General features: G+C 38.3%; 1 protein-coding gene across 9 annotated transcripts in view; it reads right to left on the bottom strand.

Annotated features, from left to right (window-relative positions):
- Window positions 1-25,643, bottom strand: part of setd5 (SET domain containing 5) — a 142,319-nt gene that overhangs the window by 57,235 nt on the left and 59,441 nt on the right. For 8 of the 9 annotated variants that reach the window (XM_078414114.1, XM_078414120.1, XM_078414122.1 and 5 more), the window contains 5 exons: window positions 14,743-14,848; window positions 6,733-6,944; window positions 5,928-5,986; window positions 3,964-4,151; window positions 536-574 (listed from right to left, as the gene is read on the bottom strand). In XM_078414114.1, coding sequence (XP_078270240.1) covers window positions 536-574; window positions 3,964-4,151; window positions 5,928-5,986; window positions 6,733-6,944; window positions 14,743-14,848 — 604 coding nt within the window. Of the gene's footprint in view, window positions 1-535; window positions 575-3,963; window positions 4,152-5,927; window positions 5,987-6,732; window positions 6,945-14,742; window positions 14,849-19,987; window positions 20,479-25,643 lie in introns of those variants that run through there. The other variant, XM_078414121.1, reaches the window with a different exon arrangement.

Raw genomic sequence — 25,643 nt, 5'->3', positions numbered from 1 at the left:
CATTCTTCAAAAGTCAAATGATTTTTCCTAGCCTTTCTCCTCCTTAATTTAATGCTACAACACCAAGCAGAGATGCCTACTACATCTGAGATGGGATTATAACATTTATAAAAAGGATTGCCATTGAGAATTAGCTGTGGCAGTATTCAGTGGCAAAATAATTATATTCCAAACCTGTGTTTAAAACCCACTGTAAAATAGGTATCTAAAAATTGAGTGGGAAGTATAAAATACAAGGTATCACAAAATGCTGGAGTAACTCAGCAGGTCAGGCAACATCTAGGAGAGAGGGAATGGGTGCTGTTTCGGGTCGAGACCCTTCTTCAGACTAATGTAAAAAATGAATTATATTTTATTATAAAATTTTATTATAATATTCTATTATAGAAAGGAAAGTATAAAATGGCATGCTAAATATGTGAACAGTAGTGGACCAGTACTCCTGCTGAAACAAGAACTAAATCTGGCAATTACTCAGCTAAAATTGCTCACTCTAGAGATAACATTAACATTATAAACCTCTCTTGAGCCATACCTTCATCCTCATAGATCTTCTGGACCCTTCTCGAAAGGCCTATGAACAACAAAATCACAGTGCAGTTATTGTGGAATTGTGTATTTAATTAATCAATCATCCTTCATTAATTATCCATCTAATCCACTCACACACTGAGGAATTTTGAAAATGCTGAAAAACCTTTTAACAATACAAAGCTGTGGCTTCATTACCTTATCTTGTCGATGTTAGTGAGGCCACTTTTGGAGTAAAAATATTTACGAGGATGTTGCCAAGACTCAAGGGCCTGAGGATTCAGGAAAGGTTGAGCAGGCTAGGACTTTACTCCTAGGAGCGCAGGAGGCTGATGGGTGATCTTCTAGATGTGTATAAAATCATGAGGGGAATAGATAGAATGAATGCAGAGACTCTTTTGCACATGGTACGGGAATCAAGAACCAGAGGACATACGATTAACATTAGGTGAGAAGGGCAAGATTTAATAGGAACCTGAGGGCAACTTTTTCACTCAGAGAGAGGAGGGTATAAGGTACGAGCTGCCAGAGGAGGTGGTTGAGGCAGGTACTATAACAGCATTTAAAAAACAGTTGGATTGCAACATGGACAGGTTAAGAGCCAAATGCGTTCAAATGGGACTCGCTTAGATGGAGCATCTTTGTTGGCATGGACAAGTTGGGGTGAGTAGCCTGTCTCCGTGCTGTATGACTACAATTATGCCTCAATTCCCACCTCATCTAAGCATTTATGTCCCATGGACTATCTCAAGGTCTTTCACAATAAATTATTTACTTTCAATTGAAATAAAAACAAAAAATATTGGAAACATTCAGATCAGGCAGTATCTGTGTAAAGTTCAATTAATATTCTGCTAAACTATTGTTTATGTTAGCAATTGTAGCACCTATCAGGGCACCATTAAAACGTTTAGGTGGAATGTAATAGAGCCAAAGTGCTATATAGCATGAAAAACTCACCCATGCGAACCAAGTTGCCGACCTGACCAAGTTCCATTGTCTGTGCTTAGCCCATATCCATTTCCTTTTCATGTACCTGCTGAAATACCTCTACGACTTCCTCTGGCAGCGTGTTCCTCATACCCACACCCTCTTTGTGAAAAAAATAAGCTCCTCACGTTCCTTTAAATATTTTCCCTCTCTCCTTAACCTCATGGGATTTTGTTTTAGTCTCCGCTAAGCTGGGAAAGGGCCTATGGCCATTCAATTTATCTATACCCCTCATATCCTGTCTATCATGGTAACCCAAGTCCTCTAGTCCTAGCAACATCCTTGTGAATCTTTCCTACAACCTTTCCAATTTAATGACATCCTTCCAACAGTTCGGTGACCAGTACTGCACGATATTCTACGTTTGTTTTCTCCTATGACTTATTCAGTTGTAACATGACTTCCCAACTTTTATACTTAATGCCCTGGCCAATGAAGACAAACATGCCAAATGCCATCTTTACCACCATTTGTCTTTAGATTTTTTAGATTTAGATTTAGAGATAGAGCGCGGAAACAGGACCTTCGGCCCACCAGGTCCGTGCCGCCCAGCGATCCCCGCACATTAACACTATCCTACACCCACTAGGGACAATTTTTACATTTGCCCAGCCAATTTACCTACATACCTGTACGTCTTTGGAGTGTGGGAGGAAACCCAAGATCTCGGAGAAAACCCACGCAGGTCACGGGGAGAACGTACAAACTCTGTACAGTACAGCACCCGTAGTCAGGATCGAACCTGAGTCTCCGGCGCTGCATTCACTGTGAGGCAACAACTCTACCGCTGCGCCACCGTGCCGCCCCTTGCAGAGGTCTACATACTTATAACCTTACTTCTCTGGTCTACAAGCTCCCCAGAGCACTGCCATTTATTGTGCATATCGTACTCTGGTTTATCTTACCAAAATGCAACAATTTGCACTAGTTGGAGTTAAATTCCATCTGCTATTCTTTGGCCCACTTTCACAGATGCTCTAGATCCTACTGTAAATTTTAAATAACCTTCTTCTCTGACCACTATACCACCGGTTTTGGTGTCATCTGCAAGCTAAGAAAGCATGCCGTCTGTATTCTCATCCAAATTATTAACATAATGACAAACAAGAGTGGATCCAGCACCAATCCCTGCAGCATACCACTGGTAACAGCATCCAATCTGAAAAACAACTATTCACTGCCACTGAAGATAGACACAAAATGCTGGAGTAACTCAGTGGGACAGGCAGCATCTCTGGAGAGAAGGAATGGTTGATGTTTCGGGTCGAGACTCTTCTTCAGACTGACGATAGGGGGGAGGGAGATACATAGATAAGGAAGTGTGAAGGTGTGAAAATAGGTCAAAGGGAATAGAGGTCAAGGAAAATGTAGAATAGATCATTGTTAGCTGGGAGAAGGTAACAACAAAGCAAACAGAGATAAAATGGAGTTGGAGATAGTAAGACTGGTCGGAGAACTGGGAAGGGGGAGGGCTGGAGAGAGAGGGAAAGCAAGAATTACTTGAAGTTAGAGAAGTCAATGTTCATACCGCTATATTCACTGCCACCCTGATTACTACCACCTAGCCAATTTTGTATTCAATTGGCTAGCTTACCTCGAATCTCATGAGATACAACTTTCCGAAACAAGTTACATGGCCTTGCTATAGTCCGTGTAGACAATGTCTATCGCGTAGCCCTCAATCTTCTTAGTCACTTCCTCAAAAAACATTCAAACTCTTGAGACACAATAACTTAACAAAATGCAACACCTTGAACTTGTTTGAGTTGACTTCCATTCAATGAAGTATATATCATAGTTTTATTTCTAATATGCTTCTGTGACTTCTGTATTCTACACATATGATCGTTCCATCAACTGTTTCAATAACTGCATATTATAGAGCAAGTCTTCCAAAAGCACTATCTCCTCTTTAGTAAATATAAAAGCAACTTGTGATGGCAAGCCTTGCATTGGTTATTTCTTTGATTACTTGCTGACAATAAAGGCTCTGCTCATCAGATTAAATTAGATGTTTGATACTTTATTTATAAGTCACCACTTATCAAATTTTCTGGGTGCAATCCCTGAAAAAAAAGGCACTGGCACGGTAGCGCAGCGGTAGAGTTGCTGCTTTACAGCGAATGCAGCGCCGGAGACACAGGTTCGATCCTGACTACGGGTGCTGCACTGTAAGGAGTTTGTACGTTCTCCCCGTGACCTGCGTGGGTTTTCTCCGAGATCTTCGGTTTCCTCCCACACTCCAAAGACGTACAGGTATGTAGGTTAATTGGCTGGGTAGATGTAAAAATTGTCCCTAGTGGGTGTAGGATAGTGTTAATGTGCGGGGATCACTGGGCGGCACGGACTTGGAGGGCCGAAAAGGCCTGTTTCCGGCTGTAGATATATGATTATGATATGATATGATATGACAAAAGTGCAGGTTCCTTTTGAAACACCCACCTTTATTTTTTTGGCTTTGGGGGCATTTTTTGCTTTTTCTGTACTTCTCTTCCTCTTCTTTGCCTTGGTTCTCTTCACACGGTTGACTGTGAGTGTGATGCTAGTCGGTGTGTGTTGCGTTGCTGTGTATGACACAGTTGAAGGTGACACCTCCTCATCCCCACTCTCGGTTGCACTGCTATCTCCAACTATAAGGTAAAGGAATCACATGATATTTCTAAAAATACAGTTAATTTCCTTAGATTGGCCTGCAGAATTACCTTGAATTTGGTGTGCTACAGTGCTGGAGAGAGGTCAGTAAAATTCACCAGCACTCAATCTTGCAATAGAGCCACAAGTTGCATCAATCAGTTGCATCATCTAATTGCAAAAGTACCTGCCACTTCGATTTTGACATCAAACATACATTATATTACTTACTTTCCCTCTGATAACAAAGATTATTTTTCCTAAAATAGGTTAAACGTGTAGTTCATGGATTTAGCACCCAAAATAACTAAATGCAAGGAAATGATTTGCCAGCATATCCAATGCGCTGCATTTAGGTTCACAAACCATATTACTTCTCCTGACTTCACTGACTGACATTAGTCCCTTACGTTAATAGCTGATTATGTTTCTTCATTGTTACTATTTAATCCAATGTTCTGCTTTTTCTAAATTAATTCTCTCATGCACAAGGGCTGAAAAAAACAAATTTGCTCCTCGCTCTATTTTAAGCTCCACTTCTTTTTCTTTGGAGGAGCTAAGAAAGACAGTAGGATTACATATGTTACAACTCCTTTTTTCTGCTCTGTTAGATGTATTACAAAAAAACCCCACTTTATTTACACTTTTAATTTTTTTAAATCCATTTACCAGGACAAAATTGTACCAGGACAAAAGGGTATACATTATAAGACTTCAATATTTTGGTGCTGTGCATCGTGCCTCTGAACGCGATCAAGTTGCGAGATACACTATTTAGATTTTTTCCTGAAGTTTTATACTTCCAACTTCAAATACCTACGTTGGACTTCAAAATTAGAGCCTATGCAAAAACTACATTACTGACTATTGTGTTTAGCTTTCTTAACACAGGAAAATCATACAGAAGCTTGAAAGCACGTACCACCAGACAGGAACAGGCTCTTCTCCTCTATTATCCAGCCTCTGAACCGTCCTTCCATAAGCTAGGGCACAGTCTGATTCTCCTCTACCTCAGTGCGGACATTAGACCCGTCTTAGGGACCGTTGCGCGACAATGCTGATAACTACAGTACATTCTACACTCTACCTCTTGTACTTCAGTTTGACTTGATTGGATTTATGTTTACTATTATCTAATTTGATTAGGTAGCATGTCAGACAAGGCTTTTCACTCTACCTTGGTACACAGGACAATAATGAGCCTAAACTAAATGGGACCTACAACACAAAACTAAGCAAACCTTTAAACACTAGGCTTGTCCAACTTTTACCAGCAAAAGGTGCTGCAATGTGGTAGTGGGTAAGTGCATTTGTAAAAAATACTCGTGTTTGAGACCAATAAAACAATCGTAAAGACTGTAACAGTACTGCAAGCTATTTAAATATTCAACAGCTCATTTAAACAACGCATCACAATGTCAATGATTCAAATTTCGGTGAAATTTCTTGCTTTTTTAAAACATAAGAAATACATGTACTATTGTGGAAGAATGGAACTATCAGTAGTGCAGGGCAATTTAAATGCACTTCAGCTGAAAGTTCACCGATTCATAATGATATACAGGGAAAAACTCCAAACTAATCAGTGAAATCATTAATAGTTCTTTAAAATACAAGATTCAAATGAATCAGAAAGTGAAGTACAAAATACAAATGGAACAGAAAAACATATAATAATAGTTATGTCAAATAATTATTTTCCTTGATGTCAGTTAGTATCAATATAATAAAATATGGACTAAAGGAAATTTCTAAATGAATTTTTTTCTTCTTACCAGACACATTCTCCTGCTTCCTGCGCTGGAGTCTGATAACCTTTCGCCTGTCTAGGCCCCTGTAATTGTCAATGCAGACAGCAACACAATGAGTAACTGAGAACCAAAGTTGTGACAGAGTATCTTAAAACCAGCATAAATATAGCATCTGTGAAAGGATCATGAGAAACCATTTAAACATTTTTAAGACGTTACCCCGAAAATCTAATTTAAGGACATAAAATGGGATTGTTAAATATTGCTAAAATTTTCATTGGGAAATTTAGGTCAGGACGATAAGTGCATGTAATAGAGCTGCCGTCTCACAGCTTAAGCAGCTGGATTCGATCCAAACATCCGGTGCTGTCTGCGATAAATTTGAACGCATGCAATGTAACCACAGGATTTTCCTCTGGGTGCTCCGGTTTCCTCCCACACCCCAAAGCTGTGCGAGCCAAGAGACTAATTGGCCTCTGGAGGAGAGTAGAGTTGATGGGAATTCGGGGGTAAGTTAAAGGGAAAATTTGTGAAAAATAATCAGTCTGTGAGTTGGCATAGATAATGGGCGTCATGAGGAAATATTAAAATCAAAGGAATTATTTTGAAAATGTTTTCAAAATAATCATGAACACATCTTGTGGATCAAGCTGAATTCCATTTCCAAACAGGTAGACAAATTGCAATAACTTCAATCAAACTGTTGCTGACCTGGGCATTTAATGCAACTAAATTGATGCGGCAACAAACATGATTCTGTTCATGCCAAAGCAACAATCCACCCATGCCTGCATGCAAAAAATCCCATCATGTTCAGTTTACTTCGTACCTGCAATTCTCGCATGTGATAATAAAACCATCCTGGGTTAAGCTACAATGACACCAGGGAAGGTTCTCGTCCTCAGATGAACTGTCGCTATCCTCAGAATTGTCATCATATCGCTGGCAACGCAATCGATTCAACTCAACTCGGGCGATTATAGTCTGTGCGGGTGGTGAAGCTGGGGGTGTTGGAGGAGGAGGAGCACCATAGTTATGGTCCTTTAAACAAAACATCAAAATTATGATCCTTTTAAACAAATATTATAAATATATATATGTACACACACACACATACATACATACATATATATATATATACATACACACGCACAAAGAAACAAACAATTTAAATCTTAAGGACATGAAATAAGTGAAAAAAAACCCCAACAGAAAATAAAGTATCAATGAGTTAGCTACTCCTGGCTTTGGCTTTTCAATACAGTGATAAAAAATTCTAATTTCAACAACAGTATAAACAAACTCATTATTTGCAAGTAACAGTCAAGTTACCAATTTACTTTCCAAATATTCCAAACATTTATTCCTGGTAGAAAAAAGGTTTTCCCACTTCCTTATTTCAGAAATGAGTTTTGTGCATGAAACCCCACACGAAGCATTCCTACTGCCAGCCATCTCACCAAGAAAATAGGTTTTATGCAAGCCGAAACAAAGGAACAGAATCTTAAGAAAAAATGTACTTGATTGATTTTGTTTTCTTCAATTCAATCAATCGAGTTAATAGTTCCAATACACATCACTAGAGTGTAGTTTCTTGGTGATCAGAATCGTTGGCCAGGGAGACACCTTAAACGTCATAAACCAAGTCACACCTGTAATTTTTGCAGCATATTTTAAAGTTAGAGCAAATTTAATTTTAAGAAGATTTACAAGATTTGAATATTCTTCTATCTCAAGATGTTTCTTTGGATCTAATGTAAATGCATTAACTTTAGTTTGATCCAATCTCTTTGGAATTTTTATTTCCCCTTTAAAGTGTTTTACAGCCAATAACTGCTCATCATTTCCTAAAGGTAGACAATGTTCCCAGGGTAGAGACTATATGTAATTGGGTGCCAAAAAACATGAGGAAATATTGGAGCCAAGACACAAACTCACCATGAGGAGAACACTATATTCTGAGGCAATAGTTTTAAGCATACTTGTTAACTAAAGTTAAAGTTCTCTGGTTACAAAACCTAATAAACCACCCAGGTTTTCTTAATAAACTGTGCTTTGAATGCAGCACTGAAATGATATCCCAAGAAGGGGATTTTCCTTCCAGAAAATATCTAATTTCAATCAAGTTCTTTTTTTTCTCATAATGAAGAGAATTAACACACAAAAATACCTCTCCTACTTCAAACATATGGAAACTGTGGAAAGAGGTGCAAGAATTCAGAATCTTAAAATCTGACCTAAATTTTAAGATGCAAGTAAAAAGTATAAACAGTTTTGAGGATATAAGCTATTTAAAAACCTGCAGGGCGGGTCTTTTTCACCAGCAAACAATCCTCTTAATTTAGTACTTAAGAAAACTACCCATGGGGATAGATCCCAAAGATACAAGACAAAAGGTATAGGAATCCTCTCAGCTAGTTATGGAATTATGGAGCTGCTGCACCAACAATAGAAGCCACTGACATAAGCAGTTAAAAGGATTTTAGAAAAGGATTTAATGACTATTCAATTTCTACTAAAATGTTTGTGATTACAATATGGCAGATCTCAGCTCACAAAGAACTGAAAACCCAGAACAAATGGAAACTAAGCAGGAAAAATATAACACACCATTTGTTTATCAGGCTGTAAATGATTGGTCATAAAAGCTAAATATGGTGTTTTTAGTAAATAGAAAGCTCCAAGTCTGGAGAATAGTGTTTCACAAATATCAGTGAGTTCAAAAGCAAAAAAAACGAAAGGCAAGAGTTATGGAGTTAAGACAAGAAGTTGAGATGAAATCCCTGCATGATGGTAAACATGACAAACCTGTGCTTAAAATTATGTGATTTTCTGAATAAGACACCAATGCAAAGAAAACAGAGAAAAGTTCAGACAAGGCTGCATTTTTCACCAGGCAGTAAGTACTGAAATGAATGTAAAACATATGATAAGGTAATCAAAATTAAATGATTTTTGTTCAGGTTGAACATGGGCAGAGACAACCTTTTGAAGAACAATTACCCCCGCAGCGGTGGTGGTATATGTCTACCATTATGTAAGGTTTTTAACTGTATTTACCAAGAATAATAAGCATGTTTTGGGCATAGTTACGCTTAAATCCAATGTAACACAACTGATTGCTTTGAATTAACACAAAAAGTATTGTTTTTTTTCAATATTATTGATGGTTATGATACAGGGAAATTGAAGGGAAAAGAAAATGTATACTTGAGCATGGTACACCAATTCAATCAGGTTGAATTCTTTCCTGCAGAAGGCTATGGTGTATTGAGTTGCTAAAACCCATAGGATCAATTCTAATTAAATCTGTGCACAGAGTAGACATCATTGCAAAACAAGTTTTTGTAAATGCAAAACTCCAGCGGAAAACATGATTTACATCCGAGGACGTTTCAACAGGTTTTAATTAGTTTACATACAAAAAAAACTCTTTTAGCGGCTGCACGGTGATGCAGAGGTAGATTTGCTGCCTTACAGCGCTGGTCGGCGCTGACTAGGTGGGCCGAAGGGCCTGTTTCGGCACTGTATCTCTAAACTATTGCTGCCTTACAGTACCAGAGACCCGGGTTTAATCCTGACTATGGGTACTATCTGTACAGAGTTTGTACTATCTCCCCATGACCACGTGGGGTTTGCCTTGGTGCTCCGGTTTCATTCCACATTCCAAAGACCATACCATATATCCAAATTCCAAAGTTTGTAGGATAATTGGCTTTGGTAAAAATTGTAAATTGTCCCTAGTGTTTGTGTGCAGGGTGATTGCTGGTCGGCGTGGACATGGACGTGGCCGACTTGCTTAGTATTTTCAGTACATTCTCTAGCATCTGCAATATATTTTTTTAAACAACAGTTGATAAAAATGAAAGGGGTCTAAATTAAGACTACATTTTTAGTCTGTATAGTAGTTCACATAGTTCTTTTATTTGTGACATAGTGAATGAATGCCTTATTTACTAATTTGCTTATGGCAATCACCTTTTCTTGCTCAGATAGTTTCCCAACAACCAAACTGCACTTATTAATGCAGGAGTCCCGCCAGTGAACATAGAACAATGCAGCACAAGAACAGTGCAGCATTAGAACGCGCCCTTCGTCCCCAATGTCTGTGCTGAACATGATGCCAAAACCAGCCTCAGCACATAATCCATTTAATATATATATTCATATGGATGTACCATATATCCATACGCCTATCCAAAAGCCTTTTAAATCCGACTATTATATCTGCCTCAACCACCAACCCTCACAATGTGTTCCAGGCCCTCACCACCCTGTGTAAACAAAGTTGCCCCGTATATCTCCTTTAAAGTTTGCCCTTCACCTTGAAGCTATGCCCTCTTCAAGACTCCTCATTTTTGTTCTCCAAAAATCCATTATACAACAGGAACCACAGTATCATGCAGGAACAGAAACAGTGCTTTTTATTTCCAGATTTATTTAAAAATTGATTTCAGTTCTCAAATTACAAATTCATATTGTCCGATCAACACCAATGTCAATACACTACAGCCCCACCTCATATTCCGGAGGTCCAAATCATTCAACTACTCACTGAAATGCCATCACTAATTATTTTAACTCTTCAGTGGAAAGGTAGCATTATTTTAATTATTAGTGCATTTTAAATATAAATGATAGAATGTTTTTATTCTAATAACAGATTTGTATATCTAATATTGGAAAATGTGCATGGTATTCCTCAATAAAATCTGAATAACAGAAGAAAATGAAAATAAATCCAGATTATTCAGAATACTGGATGGTGAATATATTTCATAGGGAATTCCTCCGACTCTTTAAAAAAATCAATTTGAGCTCCTGTTATTGTTTTGTTTGGTTATACAAGAAAATATCTAGCAATCGCATCGAACAGAAGGCATCCGTAGAACTTGTAACATTTATCTATCCAATTTGCATTGGTACTTATTGGTTGTGGAAGTTTTCATTTCATGTGTCATTGTGTTCAAAAAATAATTGGCCAGTTCCCCATTCTCAAGATTTCACATTTAGTCTTTCACCTTCCTCTTCGTCCTCAACTCCACAAACTTTGAAACTATCAATTCTCCAATACCTTTGTTTTAAACATTTATACCAAATATTTCTCTACAATTTGAATGGAAACCTCAGGTGTTGCGAGACAAAAGTCTGAAATAAAACACTTCGCCAGTCAGGCAGCATCTACGAAATTAAAAATGGAGTTAACATTTTCGATAAAGGCTCGTACAAAAATCAACATATTTTCTCTTTCCAAGGTCTGGAAAAGATCATTGACTTGAAACATTAACTCTTTCTCTCTTTTCTCACTGATGCTGCCTGGCGTGCTGAGTGTCTGCAGCATTTTCTGATTTAATATCAGTTAATCAACGTGCCTTTGCACTTTTACATTGAAGGTACAATATGCTCATATCCCAAAGCCACATAAAATACTCACTCTACCTTTTACTTATGTTTTACACTGACATAGTTACAAATCAACTTTAATATTAAATAACTCTTACCATAAATCACAATATTCCTTCAGCTTTCATCTGTGATAAAATCCACACTGAGGCATTATTTTTAATGTCTTGTGAATATGAATTTACAAATTCCTCCACATTTCCATGGTATTTAGCTAGCTTTATTCCTCCAAAGGTAGACACAAATTGCTGGAGTAACTCAGCGGTACAGGCAGCATCTCTGGAGAAGGAATGGGTGACGTTTCGTGCCTGAAGAAGGGTCTCGACCCGAAACGTCACCCATTCCTTCTCTCCAGAGATGCTGCCTGTCCCGCTGAGTTACTCCAGCAATTTGTGTCTACCTTCGATTTAAACCTGCATCTGCAGTTCTTTCCTACACATTTTGTTTATTCCTCCAAATGTGATTAACTGATATTAAACGGCTTCACCACATTTTCATCCATTTCACCTTACCTGAAGTCTTAATGATCACAGGATTATTTGGTACATCTGCCATTTAAACTGAATCAGCAAATTTAATTTGCATTCTTTTTAAGCCTCTTCTCAGATTGTTAAAGTGCATAGCAAACAGACACAGATACTAAAACCCCAGTATCTTACCAAATATTGCTGCCCACGAGCTGTCCTTAGTTTCTACTCATTTTCTTTTTTAAAAATCTCGTTTACTACATGGCTGGTTCATACCCGTAAATGTTTCCAGTAATCTCACACAAGGTTAACTATATCATAGTTGTAAGTTCAAGGACCAATATGGCTACTTGGATGAAATTACTCTTTCAGGTGCATGCCATTTTGATTTAAACCTGTCAGAACAGAATGTACACATAGCATAGTTGCAAACTGTATATAGTCACGCCTTTAAACAACAGAGATTACCACAAACTCTGACTGAATCAACAATAATCCTCATTCCTAAAAAAGATAAGGATTCTGAAGATCCTGGTTCGTATAGGGCGATAGCTCTTTTAAATACTGATCAGAAGATATTAGCGAAAATCTTAGCTCAGAGATTAAGTCTAGTTATAGATAAATTGATACACCCCGATCAATCAGGCTTTATAGCCAAACGATATTCATTTTTCAACTTGAGACGCTTGTTTAATATAATTTATTCAAATAGACTATTAAATGAAGATTTAGCAATCATCTTGCTAGATGCTGAAAAAGCATTTGATCAAGTAGAATGGCCTTATCTTTTCTCAGTGATGGAAAAATTTCAACTAGGTGAAAATTTTTGTTCATGGGTGAAACTTTTATATACATCCCCAACAGCTAGAATATTAACTAATCAAATGCTGTCATCTAAATTTCATTTAGCTAGGGGTTGTAGACAAGGATGTCCACTATCACCGCTTCTATTTGCCCTTATTATAGAACCACTTGCTGAGAGTATTAGATCAAATTCAGATATTCATGGCTATAACACTAAACATACAACCAATAAAATTTCTTTATATGCGGATGATGTATTAATATATATTACAAAGCCAGAAATTAGCATTCCGAATTTATTAAATCTCATAACTCAATTTGGTTCATTTTCAGGTTATAGAATTAACTGGTATAAAAGTGAAATTATGCCAATAATGGAGCATAAGCCGGCCATACTTCAACAATTTCCTTTTAAAATTGCCTATGAAAAGTTTAAATATCTTGGAATTTACGTGACTAGGAAATATACTTCTTTATTTAAATTAAATTTTCCTCCTTTACTCACTAAATTACACAGAAATATCCAATTTTGGAAAACACTTCCTATATCATTAGTTGGTCGTAGTAATGCTATAAAGATGATCTTTCTTCCACAGCTACTAATTTTATTTGGGACTACAAGACTCATAGAATAAATAAAAGACATCTATGTAAGTCTAAAATTAATGGAGGAATTGCTTTACCTAATTTTTTATTTTATTATTGGGCGGTTAATATTAAAAATATAACCTGCTGGTTGGATGATTCTGATCAACAACCGGATTGGTTAAAGATGGAGAAAGAGGATTGTTTACCATTCGATATTGGTGCGATCCTCTTAGCTCCAATAAATTTAAATAAAAAAACATATGGAGGTAATCCCATTATACACAGTGTTATCCGTACCTGGAAACAATTAAAGCTTACGTTAAAATTGAGTAAATTATCTGTTTTCCTTCCTATTGCGAATAATCCCTCTTTTAAACCGTCTGTCTTAGATAGAGGCTTTGCTCAATGGAAAAGTTATGGAATTAAAAGGGTGGGAGATCTTTATCATAAGGGAACTTTTCTTTCTTTTCAGGATTTACAGCAGAAGTACGGATTACATGTTAATAATTATTTTAGATATTTACAACTTAGAGATTATGTAAAATCACACATGCAAGAATATAAGTTTAGAGGTCCAGAAACACTTGATGTATGCCTGAATCGACATTATAATTCAAATAAATTAATATCCTTTATTTACAATACTCTCCTTGACACTGACATTCCGTCATCAGAATATTATAGACGAGCATGGGAGGACGAATTGAATCAATATGGGATGAAAGCTTACAACATATACATCAATGTTCATTGAATACTAGACATTCCTTAATACAATTTAAAATAATACATAGATTACATTATTCGAAGACGAAATTAAATAGGATTTTTCCTAGTATCTCTCCTATTTGTGATAAATGTCAATTTCAAGAAGCTAATTTAACTCATATTTTCGTAACTTGTATAAAAATGCAAAACTTCTGGTTGGAGATTTTTAAAATAGTTTCTAAAGTTATTAATAAAAAATTAGATATGGACCCAAAATTAATTATATTAGGATTATCAGAACATACTACAAATTTTACAGTAAGTCAGGTACATTTTCTTGATTACAGTCTAATAACTGCGAAAAAATTAATACTTAAATTTTGGAAAAAACCAATAACCCCCACAATTAAAATGTGGACTACGGAAATGACAGAGACCCTGCATTTGGAAAAAATAAGGTTTGCCTTAATCGACAAACCTGAGTTGTTTTTAAAAAATATGGTCTCCATTTATTGAATTTTTAGAAAAGTAAATGGGTTTGGCACAGGACTAAAATAAAAAATTTAAATTAAAAGTTGAAACTTGAGTTAGGGGTTGGATGTACAACTGTGGTTATTGTCTCCCGGATCTACTCCCTTTAATTTTTATTGTTAGATCCCTTTTTTTTTTAACCCTCTTACTCTCTCTCCCCAAGTTTATAGTTTTTTATTTTTATTTTTACTTTCTCTCTTCAAAAATTTAAAATTGAAGCTATGTAAGAACTTTGTAACAAATGTGTTTTTTCTTATTTCTATCTGTACATATGCTTTTCAAAAAAAAAAAACAAAAAAAAAGCATAGTTGCTGGTGAAACAGGGCTTGATTACTCACTGCATATGGCAGACCTCGGTATCCATGATGTTGTGCACTTCCATAGTTGTGATTTGCGTAGCTGTTCTTCTCAGCAACCGCAGCGCTAGCTTCCAGTGACTCTGGGCTAAAAAAAATGAAACCAAAGCCAAAACAAAATTAGTTCTCTAGTTTTACTCATGTAGCTTTAAAGTTCTGTTTTGTTTACTGACTCGTGGATCTTTCAGAAATCAAATAAAATGTTCTCTTCTTCCTTTTAGTAATAAGCTGTACCAAGGGACTCGGCCCGAAACGTCACCTATTCCTTTTCTCCAGAGATGCTGCCTGACCCGCTGAGTTACTCCAGCAGTTTGTGTCTATCTTCCTGCAAAGACACACTAGTGTGCAACTTTTTTAGCCTTGATTCAGTATGAGCACCTTGTTTCTGGGTTAAAATATCAGACAGCCATGCACTCTAGCCTAATATCATAATGTAGTGTCGAGGGAGCGTTATGTTATTGGAACTGTCATCTTTGCACTGACACGAAAAAATGGGATAACATAAAATGAAGTAAATGCTGGGGAAATCTCAGCAAGATTCATCTACATGATTTGGCACCACATCAAAACGGGCAGCAGAAGGGACGAGTATAATGATTTGATGTGCGTGAAAGACCCCAGGCTGATGATGTTTAAACAGGCAAATGTTTGGGAATCAAGTACTTATCAGCATGGTCTGGGCAACTAGATTTCACACATATACCAATGATATCCAACTCTACCTGACCATCACATCTATCAATTAGTCCTCTGCCACAACAACTGATTAACATGCACCATCTATCGAGAAAAAAGACAGGTGACATTTTCGGGCTTCAGTCTGGAGAAGGGTCCTGACCCGAAACGTTACCGATCCTTTTTCTCCAGAGATGCTGCCTGACCCACTGAGTTACTCCAGCACTTTGTGTCTATCTTTAGGGGTAATATATTAGTTTAGTTTGGTGAAAGCCATGGCACCACTCAAACCAGTCCAGGCCAATATTTATCAAAGTATTAGAATTTAAAAATATGATCTGGACTTGACTGCACACAAGTTGGAGACCAGAGCCAGAATATTACAATGGGGCCTACATTTAAAAGTATTTTATGTCTGTAATTTGTTTCTGGAGTTACATAAAATTATGAAAAGGCATTGAATTTCATTGATTATAGAGCACAGAATGACAATGGTCAATTATTAAAAGATGCACAAAATAACACATTATTTCCCTCTGCTGCATGGTGTACAGCAAGAACAGTGATATGATAAAATAAGAAAGTTTTCATTGATTTCCAAAACAATTTCTATATCACACCACCAGAGGGCAATAACATTACAAAGAAATGCCCCCTTTTCCATACTGAGCACAATATCCTATTTCAATTAAGGTTTCTTCACCTTGCAGCCTGTCACCCACCACAACACTTTGGTGTCAGTACATGCAGGGGTAGTGGCCTATTTTAAGATTAGGCTGTGCAGATATGCAATTTTCAGAAGCTGCCACTTCAGGACCTCATAGATGAATATGCCGAGATCATCATCATGTTTCCTGCATTCTGCTGCGGCCCCAACATCACCACCATCCCCCACACGCACAGTCCCAACCCTGTCCAAATGCGGCAGGCTCAGAGTGTCCTAGAATCCATGGCTGTGGCCTAAGTAGCAGTAGGACCTTCAGCAGTGCACTGAGGCAGCACCTCAAAGTGCCCCTTAAAATTCTGCTGGCAGTAAAAGCTAATGGGTTTTGCAAAGGTCAATGTTTCTGACATTCAGATATATAAAAAATGACATGCATGGCTTTACAATATTAAAAAAAATTTAAAAGCACCCAATGGCTTATGAATAATTTAACATTATTTCTTATTTGCATTCCAACTGTTCAACTCTGCAGAGTAAAAGCTGGGGGAATCTCAGCAAGATTAACGTACATGACTTAGTGCCACATCAAAACAAGCAGCAGAAGGGACTGGTGTAATGAATTGATGTGCATGAAAGACACCAGACTGCTGATGTCTAAATAGGTAAATGTTCGGGACTCAAGCACTTACCAGCATAGTCTGGACAGTTAGATTCCAACTCCACCTGACCATCGCATCTGCTAATTACTCCCCTGCCACTAATCTGTCACAGCGACTGTCCAACACACACTACTGGGTGAGCAAGACATTTTTCCACTCAACTTAAAGCTGAAGCCGGGTAGGAAAGAACTGCAGATACTGGTTTAAAGGGAGACCCAAAATGCTGGAGTAACGGGACAGGCAGCATCTCTGGAGAGAAGGAATGGGCCACCCTTCTTTTTTAAGATGGTTGATGTCCCGCCGGCAGTTGGAAATAAAAAGGTCTAAAGAGGCTAGAGACCCATCCGGGGGAGTCCAAGAGGAGGGGGACTGGTTAAAGCTGAAGCCATTTATTCAACCTCCACGAGAAACATCAAATCTTCCAAATCTTACCAACCAGTTCCAAACTCTTTATCAAAATTATAGCTTCTTGATTAGTAAGGGTGTCAAAGGTTACAGGGAGAAGGCAGAATAGGGTTGAGCGGGAAAAATAGATTAGCCACGATCGAATAGCAGAGCAGACTTGATGGGCCGAATGGCCTAATTCTGCTCTAATGTCTTGTGTTCTTATGTGCAGGAAGGAACTGCAGATTCTGGTTTAAACCGAATATAGATACAAAACGCTGGAGTAACTTAGCGGGGCAGTCTGAAGCAGGGTCTCAACCTGACACGTCACCCATTCCTTCTCTCCAGAGATGCTGCCTGACCTGCTGAGTTACTCCAGCATTTTGTGTCTGTCTTGTGATCTTATGATCAATGTCTTAAATTCTAAACCCAACTGCTCTCCGACTTTTACACAAGAAACTTAAACTGAAGTTTGGACACAATATCTTTTCCATCACTAAAATTGCCTCATACCATTTCCATTCTATTACTCATTGGAGTTTCAACCATTGTTCGCAGTCCTGCTTGTGCAATATGCACAGTATTGAAGTGTTCACAGCCTTACTGCTACAGAATCATTATCAATGTGGAAAATATCTGCCTTTAGCATAATGAATAGATATATATATATAAAACAAGGAAGCATGCAACATTACAGAACCACTACTTTCCAAGTTCAGGCCAATGCAACAGTTTAATTAATGTCTTTATGGGACTCTCTGGCAAAGGGAGGGTTACCTTACTTTAGAGATACAGCACAGAAACAGGCCTTTCGGCCCACCGAGTCAGCGCCAACCAGCGATCGTATACTAGCACTATCCGACACACCAAGGACAATTTATTTCTCACAAGCACAGTCTAAAATGCCACACTGGTGTGAGCCAGACCCTCCTACCACCCCCCACCCTACTCCTTACTTCTCCATTTGCCTGTGGTTTCCTAGATGCCAGGCTTGCAATTCCACAGGAAACATTTCAAATTTGAGAAAAATGCTTTTTTATTTCCTTTTGCTTGAAAAGTCTCCAAGCTCGCCTTGATCGCATAAAACCAAGGTACTGCCTCACTTAGTTTAAGTTCTGCAGAGCAAAGTCTTTCCTTTCACCCAACGTAAACCCTTTATTTCCTTTTTCCCTGTATCTTCCTGCACCTCAGCCTCTCCTTAGATGCATCTTTATTATTGACTTCAATCGCTCTCCAAGATACATGTGCTTTTATATCACTTGCTGGGTAATGACTTTCTTCTCAATTCCTATGTAATGGTAGAAGTCATAAAAGGAGCAATGTTTGACCCACCATGTTGGCTTTCTGACAGAGGTATTCATCTCAGAATCTGTCCCTTTCCTCTTTCCTAATAAACTTGCATTTTCTTTTCCTTTTAAAATATATCCCCTTTTGAAAAGTGACTATTAAACCTCCTTCCACCCACCCTTCTGAGCTACACCAACACTTTGTGTCCTTTTTTTGTAAGCCAACCTTTCCTTGTTTCTCTGGGTCATTCAATTGCATGATACATTATGGACCACCAGTAGATGGCAGCAAGTAATCTGGTAACCTAAGTCAGGGAAGCTTGACGTGAAAACATCTAATAAATCATGAATGAGAGAGGCATAAAGTTATCAACACATTCTTCCAGGTGAAACGAATTTATTTCCAAGTGTGTTCAATTAAAATAATTAATTCTAAGCAAACTGGAGGAACAACACTTCATATTCTGCCCGAGTAGTCTACAATCCAATGGCACGAATATCATCTTCTCTGAATTCAGGTAACCTGCTTTTGCTGATCTTCTGATCCACCCAGTTGTTCTCACACTCCCTTCTTTGCAATAACCCAGATCCCCAGCCCCTATCAACCAGTTTCTTTCCCCTTCCCACCTACCCCACAAGCCCATCATGTACACACACCTTCCAAAGTACATATTTAAAATAAGAAGAGCAGTATTTCAGATGAGAATGATGTAGAAAGGTTTTTTTCTCAGGCTGGCATCAAAGATGGGAAGGCTCTTGCGAAAAGCAGAGCAGTCATGTCTTGGACGATAGTTATTCCTCAACCAAAGTCACAAAGTTACTAATGCCTTAAATTATCAGTTAGGAACTTGATGATGCATGCCTTATCTCCCTCAAATCTTTCAAGCTGCCTCTCAACCTTTACCAGTTCTATGAATGGTTAATATTTAATGAAAATTCACAAGGAGCGTTATCCATTACTATTACCAACATCCTTTGAAATTCTGATTCCATTAGCAAAATAATCTAAAAGGTTTAGTTGTTAACATGCCCCGCATGGATAGAATATTGCAGCATTTGATTCAGCCCTGTTAAAAAAGGTCACAAGTACCATAACGTCACCACAAAATGTTAAATTGAGCCATTTTTTGTAATGGCGAGAAGATAGAAAGTAAGTTGTTCCAGTCACAAGATACCCAATCACTTTAAAAACCTCATAGCTAATTGTTTTAGTTGAAAGACTTGTTTGTATGAACAGTGTAAGCAGGGATATCTAGGTTTTATCCAGCCAAATTGCTTCGTAACAACTTTCAGGGTGTCTGCACAATGGATTTGTCAAAAGATAAATGCTCACCACAGAAACGGATAGACACCAGTTGAGATACACGCAAACTTCATTATCACACACGCCAAATGCAAAGATAATTTATTCTGCAAAACACTACATATTCCATCTAAACAAATTACAGTTAAAGATTAATTAATTTTCAGCTTGCTAAAGATTTTGGCTTCATATATATCCTTGTGCAAATTAATTGAATCAAGCATATAACACGCCAATATACACGTTGCATTGCTACCTTTTATTCATTATCACCGCACCATTACGTCTTTAGTACATCATATGTCCACCATGGTTTTTATCAAGACTTTGACACGATTTGGCATGGAATCGATCAAATTCTGAGAGTTTCCGGTGATTTTCATCTCAATACCACAGCTGAATTATGGCCTCAATGAACTTCTGTCTCATGGAACAGTCCTTTCCTTGTAGTCTCTCCTTGATAAACGACTACAAATTCGCAATCCGATTCTGGTCAGGCAAGTTATCAGGCCAGTCCAAGACACGTATCCCCTTCTGCTGCACAAATTGGGTCACCATTTTTGATGTGTGGCTGATGCAAGGTCTTGTTGGAATATCCCAGCTCTGGAAAAGTCTTCACTATCTCTGGCACTACTCGTCTCTGCAACACTTCGCCATATTGCGGCAATGTCATCATCCATCAACTGGGTGCAGCAAATCAACACAACAGTAGCTGAAACAACCCCAGAATATCTTCTTTTCAGGAATTTGAAGGGTCCTGACCCCGAAAGGTCACCAGTCCACGTTCGGCAGAGATGCTGCCTGACCAGTTGATTTAGTCCAGCTGTCATCGTGTCAGGATGTTTGATAAACTGGTCGATATGGCATCTCTCATCGACTCTCCAAACATGGGGCTGCGTTGGCCCTGAACCAGGGAATGGCTTTCGTCACCGAATTACACCTTTCTCCAGTCCTCACGTGACCCAGTCTTTATATTCTAAGGCCCGTTGGTATAATTTCTTCTTCATCGCGGCAGTTAGAAGATGTTTTCCACAGGTGTTCTGGCTGTACGGCCGACTTCAATGAGGCATCGGCACATGGCGCTTGTGTTTTGGAATGAATATCCGGAGAATGAAAAATGAACAGAAGAACTCTTTCAGAGAGATTTATACCTTTTCAGAAAAATACAAGAACATATGGTGGACATAGAAAATCATCATTTGAAAAAATAGCAAAAACAGCCCATGATCCAAATAATTTGCAAAAGGATATAAATATACTTGCTGGCAAAATCAAGCCCTTGCTTGAGGATGATCAGTACAGAATTCTCATTCGAATGACAAAACATCTGTGCTGTGTCATTCACCTCCACACAATAAGAATTGAAACATTTTTGTACATTTACCAAGGTTGGCTTTGATTGTTAGCCATAAGGCCTGCTTCTGTGCTGTTCAAAGGTATGTTTGATGAAAGTATCGTTTTATTGAAGAGTTTCAAAAAGAAACCTAGTGTTCTTTAAATAAACTTCATTTTCTGGTTCAACCTAAATTCCTTCCATCACAAGGTTACCACATGCTGGAGTTAACTGAAACTCCTGTGCTGATACGAGAGGAGTGTGACGTGAAGAAATATATAGAACTTCAGATATCAAAAGAGCAATGAGAATATAATTGAGACTCTTTCTTTGACATAAAGATCCAGCACATACCCAAGGTAGATCTCGTGAAATACAGCCACAAAATTCAAGGTTGACAAAAGATGAAAATACTGTAATAACACCCATATGGGATGGAAACATGCCTGATTATGCTTCAATAATTTTTAAGCACATTACTGCTCAAGTATAGTGAATGGATGCAAAAAAAACCTCTCAAAATCCAAATACAAAACTCAACCCCAATGTATTGCGAGAAAAGATATTCTGGCCTTCCATCACAGTGAGGATGTGACTGGAGGAGACTCACTGTGATGGATGTTTCTTTTTGTTTGGAGTTGGTTTATGATTGTGTGTTATTGCATATTTTTATTGCTTATTTTTATTGGTCTTATTGTTGGACTGTGGATAATCTTTCATTTCACTGCACATATATGTGTATGTGACAAATAAATTGACTATTGACTATTGACTAATGAAGAATAGAGGTCAACATCAAAGCAAAACATGAAAACCTTTCTTACAGGCATGAAATTCATTTTCAGGACGGGTGGCAAAAGGATGAAATGATAAAAGGTTTGTACAATTAAACTTTTTCAGCTTGTAACATCGCATTGAGGGATGTGTATTGAGGAGAACATTGTCACGCAATTCAAGTTCTCTCACGGCTGCCAGGTAAACCAGGCAGCATAGAGCTGCATGAGTAGAATGGTGAATGAATGATTGAATTACATTTCTTCTAGATTGCCTTTAACTTTAGCCTAACAGCTTCAGTGAAAAAAACTCGTTTCATGCAGTAATTCCTTTCTCAAGAGGAATTTCATAATTGTACACTTTGCTACTCGCCTACTATCAGTGACCTGTGAAATGCTCCACTTCTCTACTTGCCAGGACAGGTGCAGCACCAAGAACTCTCGAGAAGCTCAACACCATCCAGTACAAAGCCGCCTTTGCTTAATTGGGAGCCCATCAATCACCCTAATCTTCCCAAGGCAGCTCTCCTACCCTTTCTTTGCTTTCCTTTCAATTGCACTACCAACACTTTCAATACTCTTCCAAGCTTCCTGGGGTATTCTTTCTCAGAGTCTGACAAATGTTTCCCTTTTTGCCTAATCCTACCATTTTAATGCTGCTAAAGGGATTTTATAGTATTGACATATAGAGGATATTTTAACTTGTGGAGGAAGACAAAACTAGGGCTTATAAACCTGGATAAATTGGTCATTAATAAGTCAAAAAAGACACCCAAGAAAAACTCCTTATTCCAAGAGAGATCAGAATGGGAAACTTGTAAATGTTAAAAAAAAGGGACTTGCTTAAAGCATGCTGATAAAATAAGCAAGAGAAAGGAATAGAAATGAATTAAGCAATCAGTGGAAGGAGGTTTATCTGATGCATAAATACAACGAACAGTAATTGGGCTGAATGCTCCATTTCTGTTTTCTAATCTCTATAACCTAACAAGTTTATAATATAGAGCATAAATTGAATGCTGGAACTATAGGTAACTATGTGCCACCAAGCTCTCTCAGACGCCTGCTCGCTTGCTTTAATGAGTCAGTAATTCCCCCGGGTCTTTGCCAAACTGTGCATGATTATTTCTTTCTCCGTAACGGCAGAATCCAAAATTAGAGAGTGGGTGAATGAATAATACAGCATTGGTAAAACATTATTCACTTTGCTGATAAGAATAGAAAAATTGTATCTTTTAAATGGTGGGAAACTAATCAACTTCAGTGTTCAGCTTCATGATATGCAGGAAGTTAATGCGCAGGTACAGTAACAAGGATGTGAGGTGGGCAGAGCAACTGGACATGCCCTTCAGAGCAAGGAACACAAGGGGAAGGAATGACTCGAGGGAAGCACTGAAAGGAAATGTAGGTGGCATCCCAATGGAGCAGAAGATTTAAATGACAAGTCGCTCCAGACCACTGGAGTAAATTTGTTCACAACCATTTTCAAATTTGACAAAACACCATTAAAGGTCTGCACTGTGTACCAAATGTTGCTCCAAATTGTTATGCATTCTGAATAACACGGCGAAATCCACAAAATGTAAATATCTAATTTTTGTCAATAGGAATGAAATTTCATTTCAGGTTGAGTTTCCTTAATTTGTTTTATGTCGAGATTCTGCATTCAATAGACAATAGACAATAGGTGCAGGAGTAGGCCATTCAGCCCTTCGAGCCAGCACCGCCATTCAATGCGATCATGGCTGATCACTCTCAATCAGTACCCCGTTCCTGCCTTCTCCCCATACCCCCTCACTCCGCTATCATTAAGAGCCCTATCCAGCTCTCTCTTGAAAGCATCCAACGAACTGGCCTCCACTGCCTTCTGAGGCAGAGAATTCCACACCTTCACCACTCTCTGACTGAAAAAGTTCTTCCTCATCTCCGTTCTAAATGGCCTACCCCTTATTCTTAAACTGTGGCCCCTTGTTCTGGACTCCCGCAACATTGGGAACATGTTTCCTGCCTCTAATGTGTCCAATCCCCTAATTATCTTATATGTTTCAATAAGATCCCCCCCCTCATCCTTCTAAATTCCAGTGTATACAAGCCTAATTGCTCCAGCCTTTCAACATACGACAGTCCCGCCATTCCGGGAATTAACCTAGTGAACCTACGCTGCACGCCCTCAATAGCAAGAATATCCTTCCTCAAATTTGGAAATTCATTTATCATTAATTTCATTACCTTGCAGCAGGTAAAGATTCAAAATCTAGTTTCAGGTCCATGTTTTCCCTCACATTGTCCGCAATCATGCTAATTTCCCCCTGCATTCTGCTTACGATCACAGCCAACTGACTGCATAGATCTGCATCTCTCTCACAAACTGAACTTGTAAAAGTGGCGGGGAAAGGTGAGGAAGCAAAGTGAGGTATGTTCAAATATAAAAGAGAATATTTTCCTGTGAGGTTGCACAAACATTAAAGTCAAATACTAAGTCAAAGCCACATCCAATAGTGGGATTTAAGAGACTTTTGGACAGAAACATGGGCATGCAGGGAATGGAGGGATATAGATCATGTGCAGGTAGAGGCGATTAGTATAACTTGGCATCATATTCGGTGCATTCAAAGTGGGTTGAAGGGCTTGTTGCTGTGCTGTACTTTTAATGTTCTGAGTTCTCCTCTCCAAATAACAGGTTTTACCTGTTTATACTCAAGAGGTTTTGCCAATGGTTTTCATTTGCACCAAATTGTTGATTGACAGAATACTGTAATGGGTCGCTTACTCCTCACACCTGTTTTAATCTCTGGCCTTTGTTCCAACCACCTGCATATAAACCACTTTGTCCTGCCTTTCCTCTCTTCTTTTCTCCCTCCCCCCTTCCCCCACACAATCATACTGAAGAAGGGTCCTGACCCGAAACATCACCTATCCATGTTCTCCAGAGATTCCTCCTTGACACGTTGAGTTATTCCACCAGTGTGCCCTTTACTGTTTCAGTTTGCTTAATACCCCAAATTAAAAATTTCAAACAATAATTTGAGTTTATTTGGTGCATATCACTGAACAGTGGAGTCATAAGTTTAATTAATATAAATATGCTTTTTTTTTGTATTTGACACAGACACATTTTATGCAAATAAACCTTTCACAATATGAACACAACACATATACTACTGAATACTGTAACTGTATATCCTATGCCAATCTGGTCTGAGCCCATGCATTACAGTAATTAATCTAAATTTAGTACTAATTCCTGTTTACAGTACACCCCTCAGTTGAAACATGATCCTGCAATTGGAACTCATTCCCTTCTTTAGAGTTTAAGAGTAGGCAGCAAGATTACACATTTGAATAGGACTATTAATAACAGGGGATAAAATGCCTATGTTGTAGGTACAGGGTGCACCACCGTCAAGACAGCAGAATGTACCGGCCATAGGGTTAACTATATTAAACCTCACTAGAAGGAAACTCAGACTTCAGCAGTGGCACACGTGACTTCTTCCATCTCAAGCAGCATAGAAACATAGAAAATAGGTGCAGGAGTAGGCTATTCAGCCCTTCGAGCCAGCACCGCCATTCAATATGATCATGGCTGATCATCCAAAATCAGTACCCTGTTCCTGCTTTTTCTGCATATCCCTTGATTCCTTTAGCCCAAAGAGCTAAATCTAACTCTCTCTTGAACACATCCAGTGAATTGGCCTCCACTGCTATCTGTGGCAGAGAATTCCAGATTCACAACTCTCTGGGTGAACAAGTTTTTCCTCATCTCAGTCCTAAATGGCCTACCCTGTATTCTTAAACTGGGACCC

The sequence above is a fragment of the Rhinoraja longicauda genome, chromosome 17 (assembly GCF_053455715.1).
Source record: "Rhinoraja longicauda isolate Sanriku21f chromosome 17, sRhiLon1.1, whole genome shotgun sequence".
Taxonomy (NCBI): domain Eukaryota; kingdom Metazoa; phylum Chordata; class Chondrichthyes; order Rajiformes; family Arhynchobatidae; genus Rhinoraja; species Rhinoraja longicauda.
The sequence above is the reverse complement of the archived record's forward strand: the minus strand, read 5'-3'. Positions and strand labels throughout refer to the sequence as shown.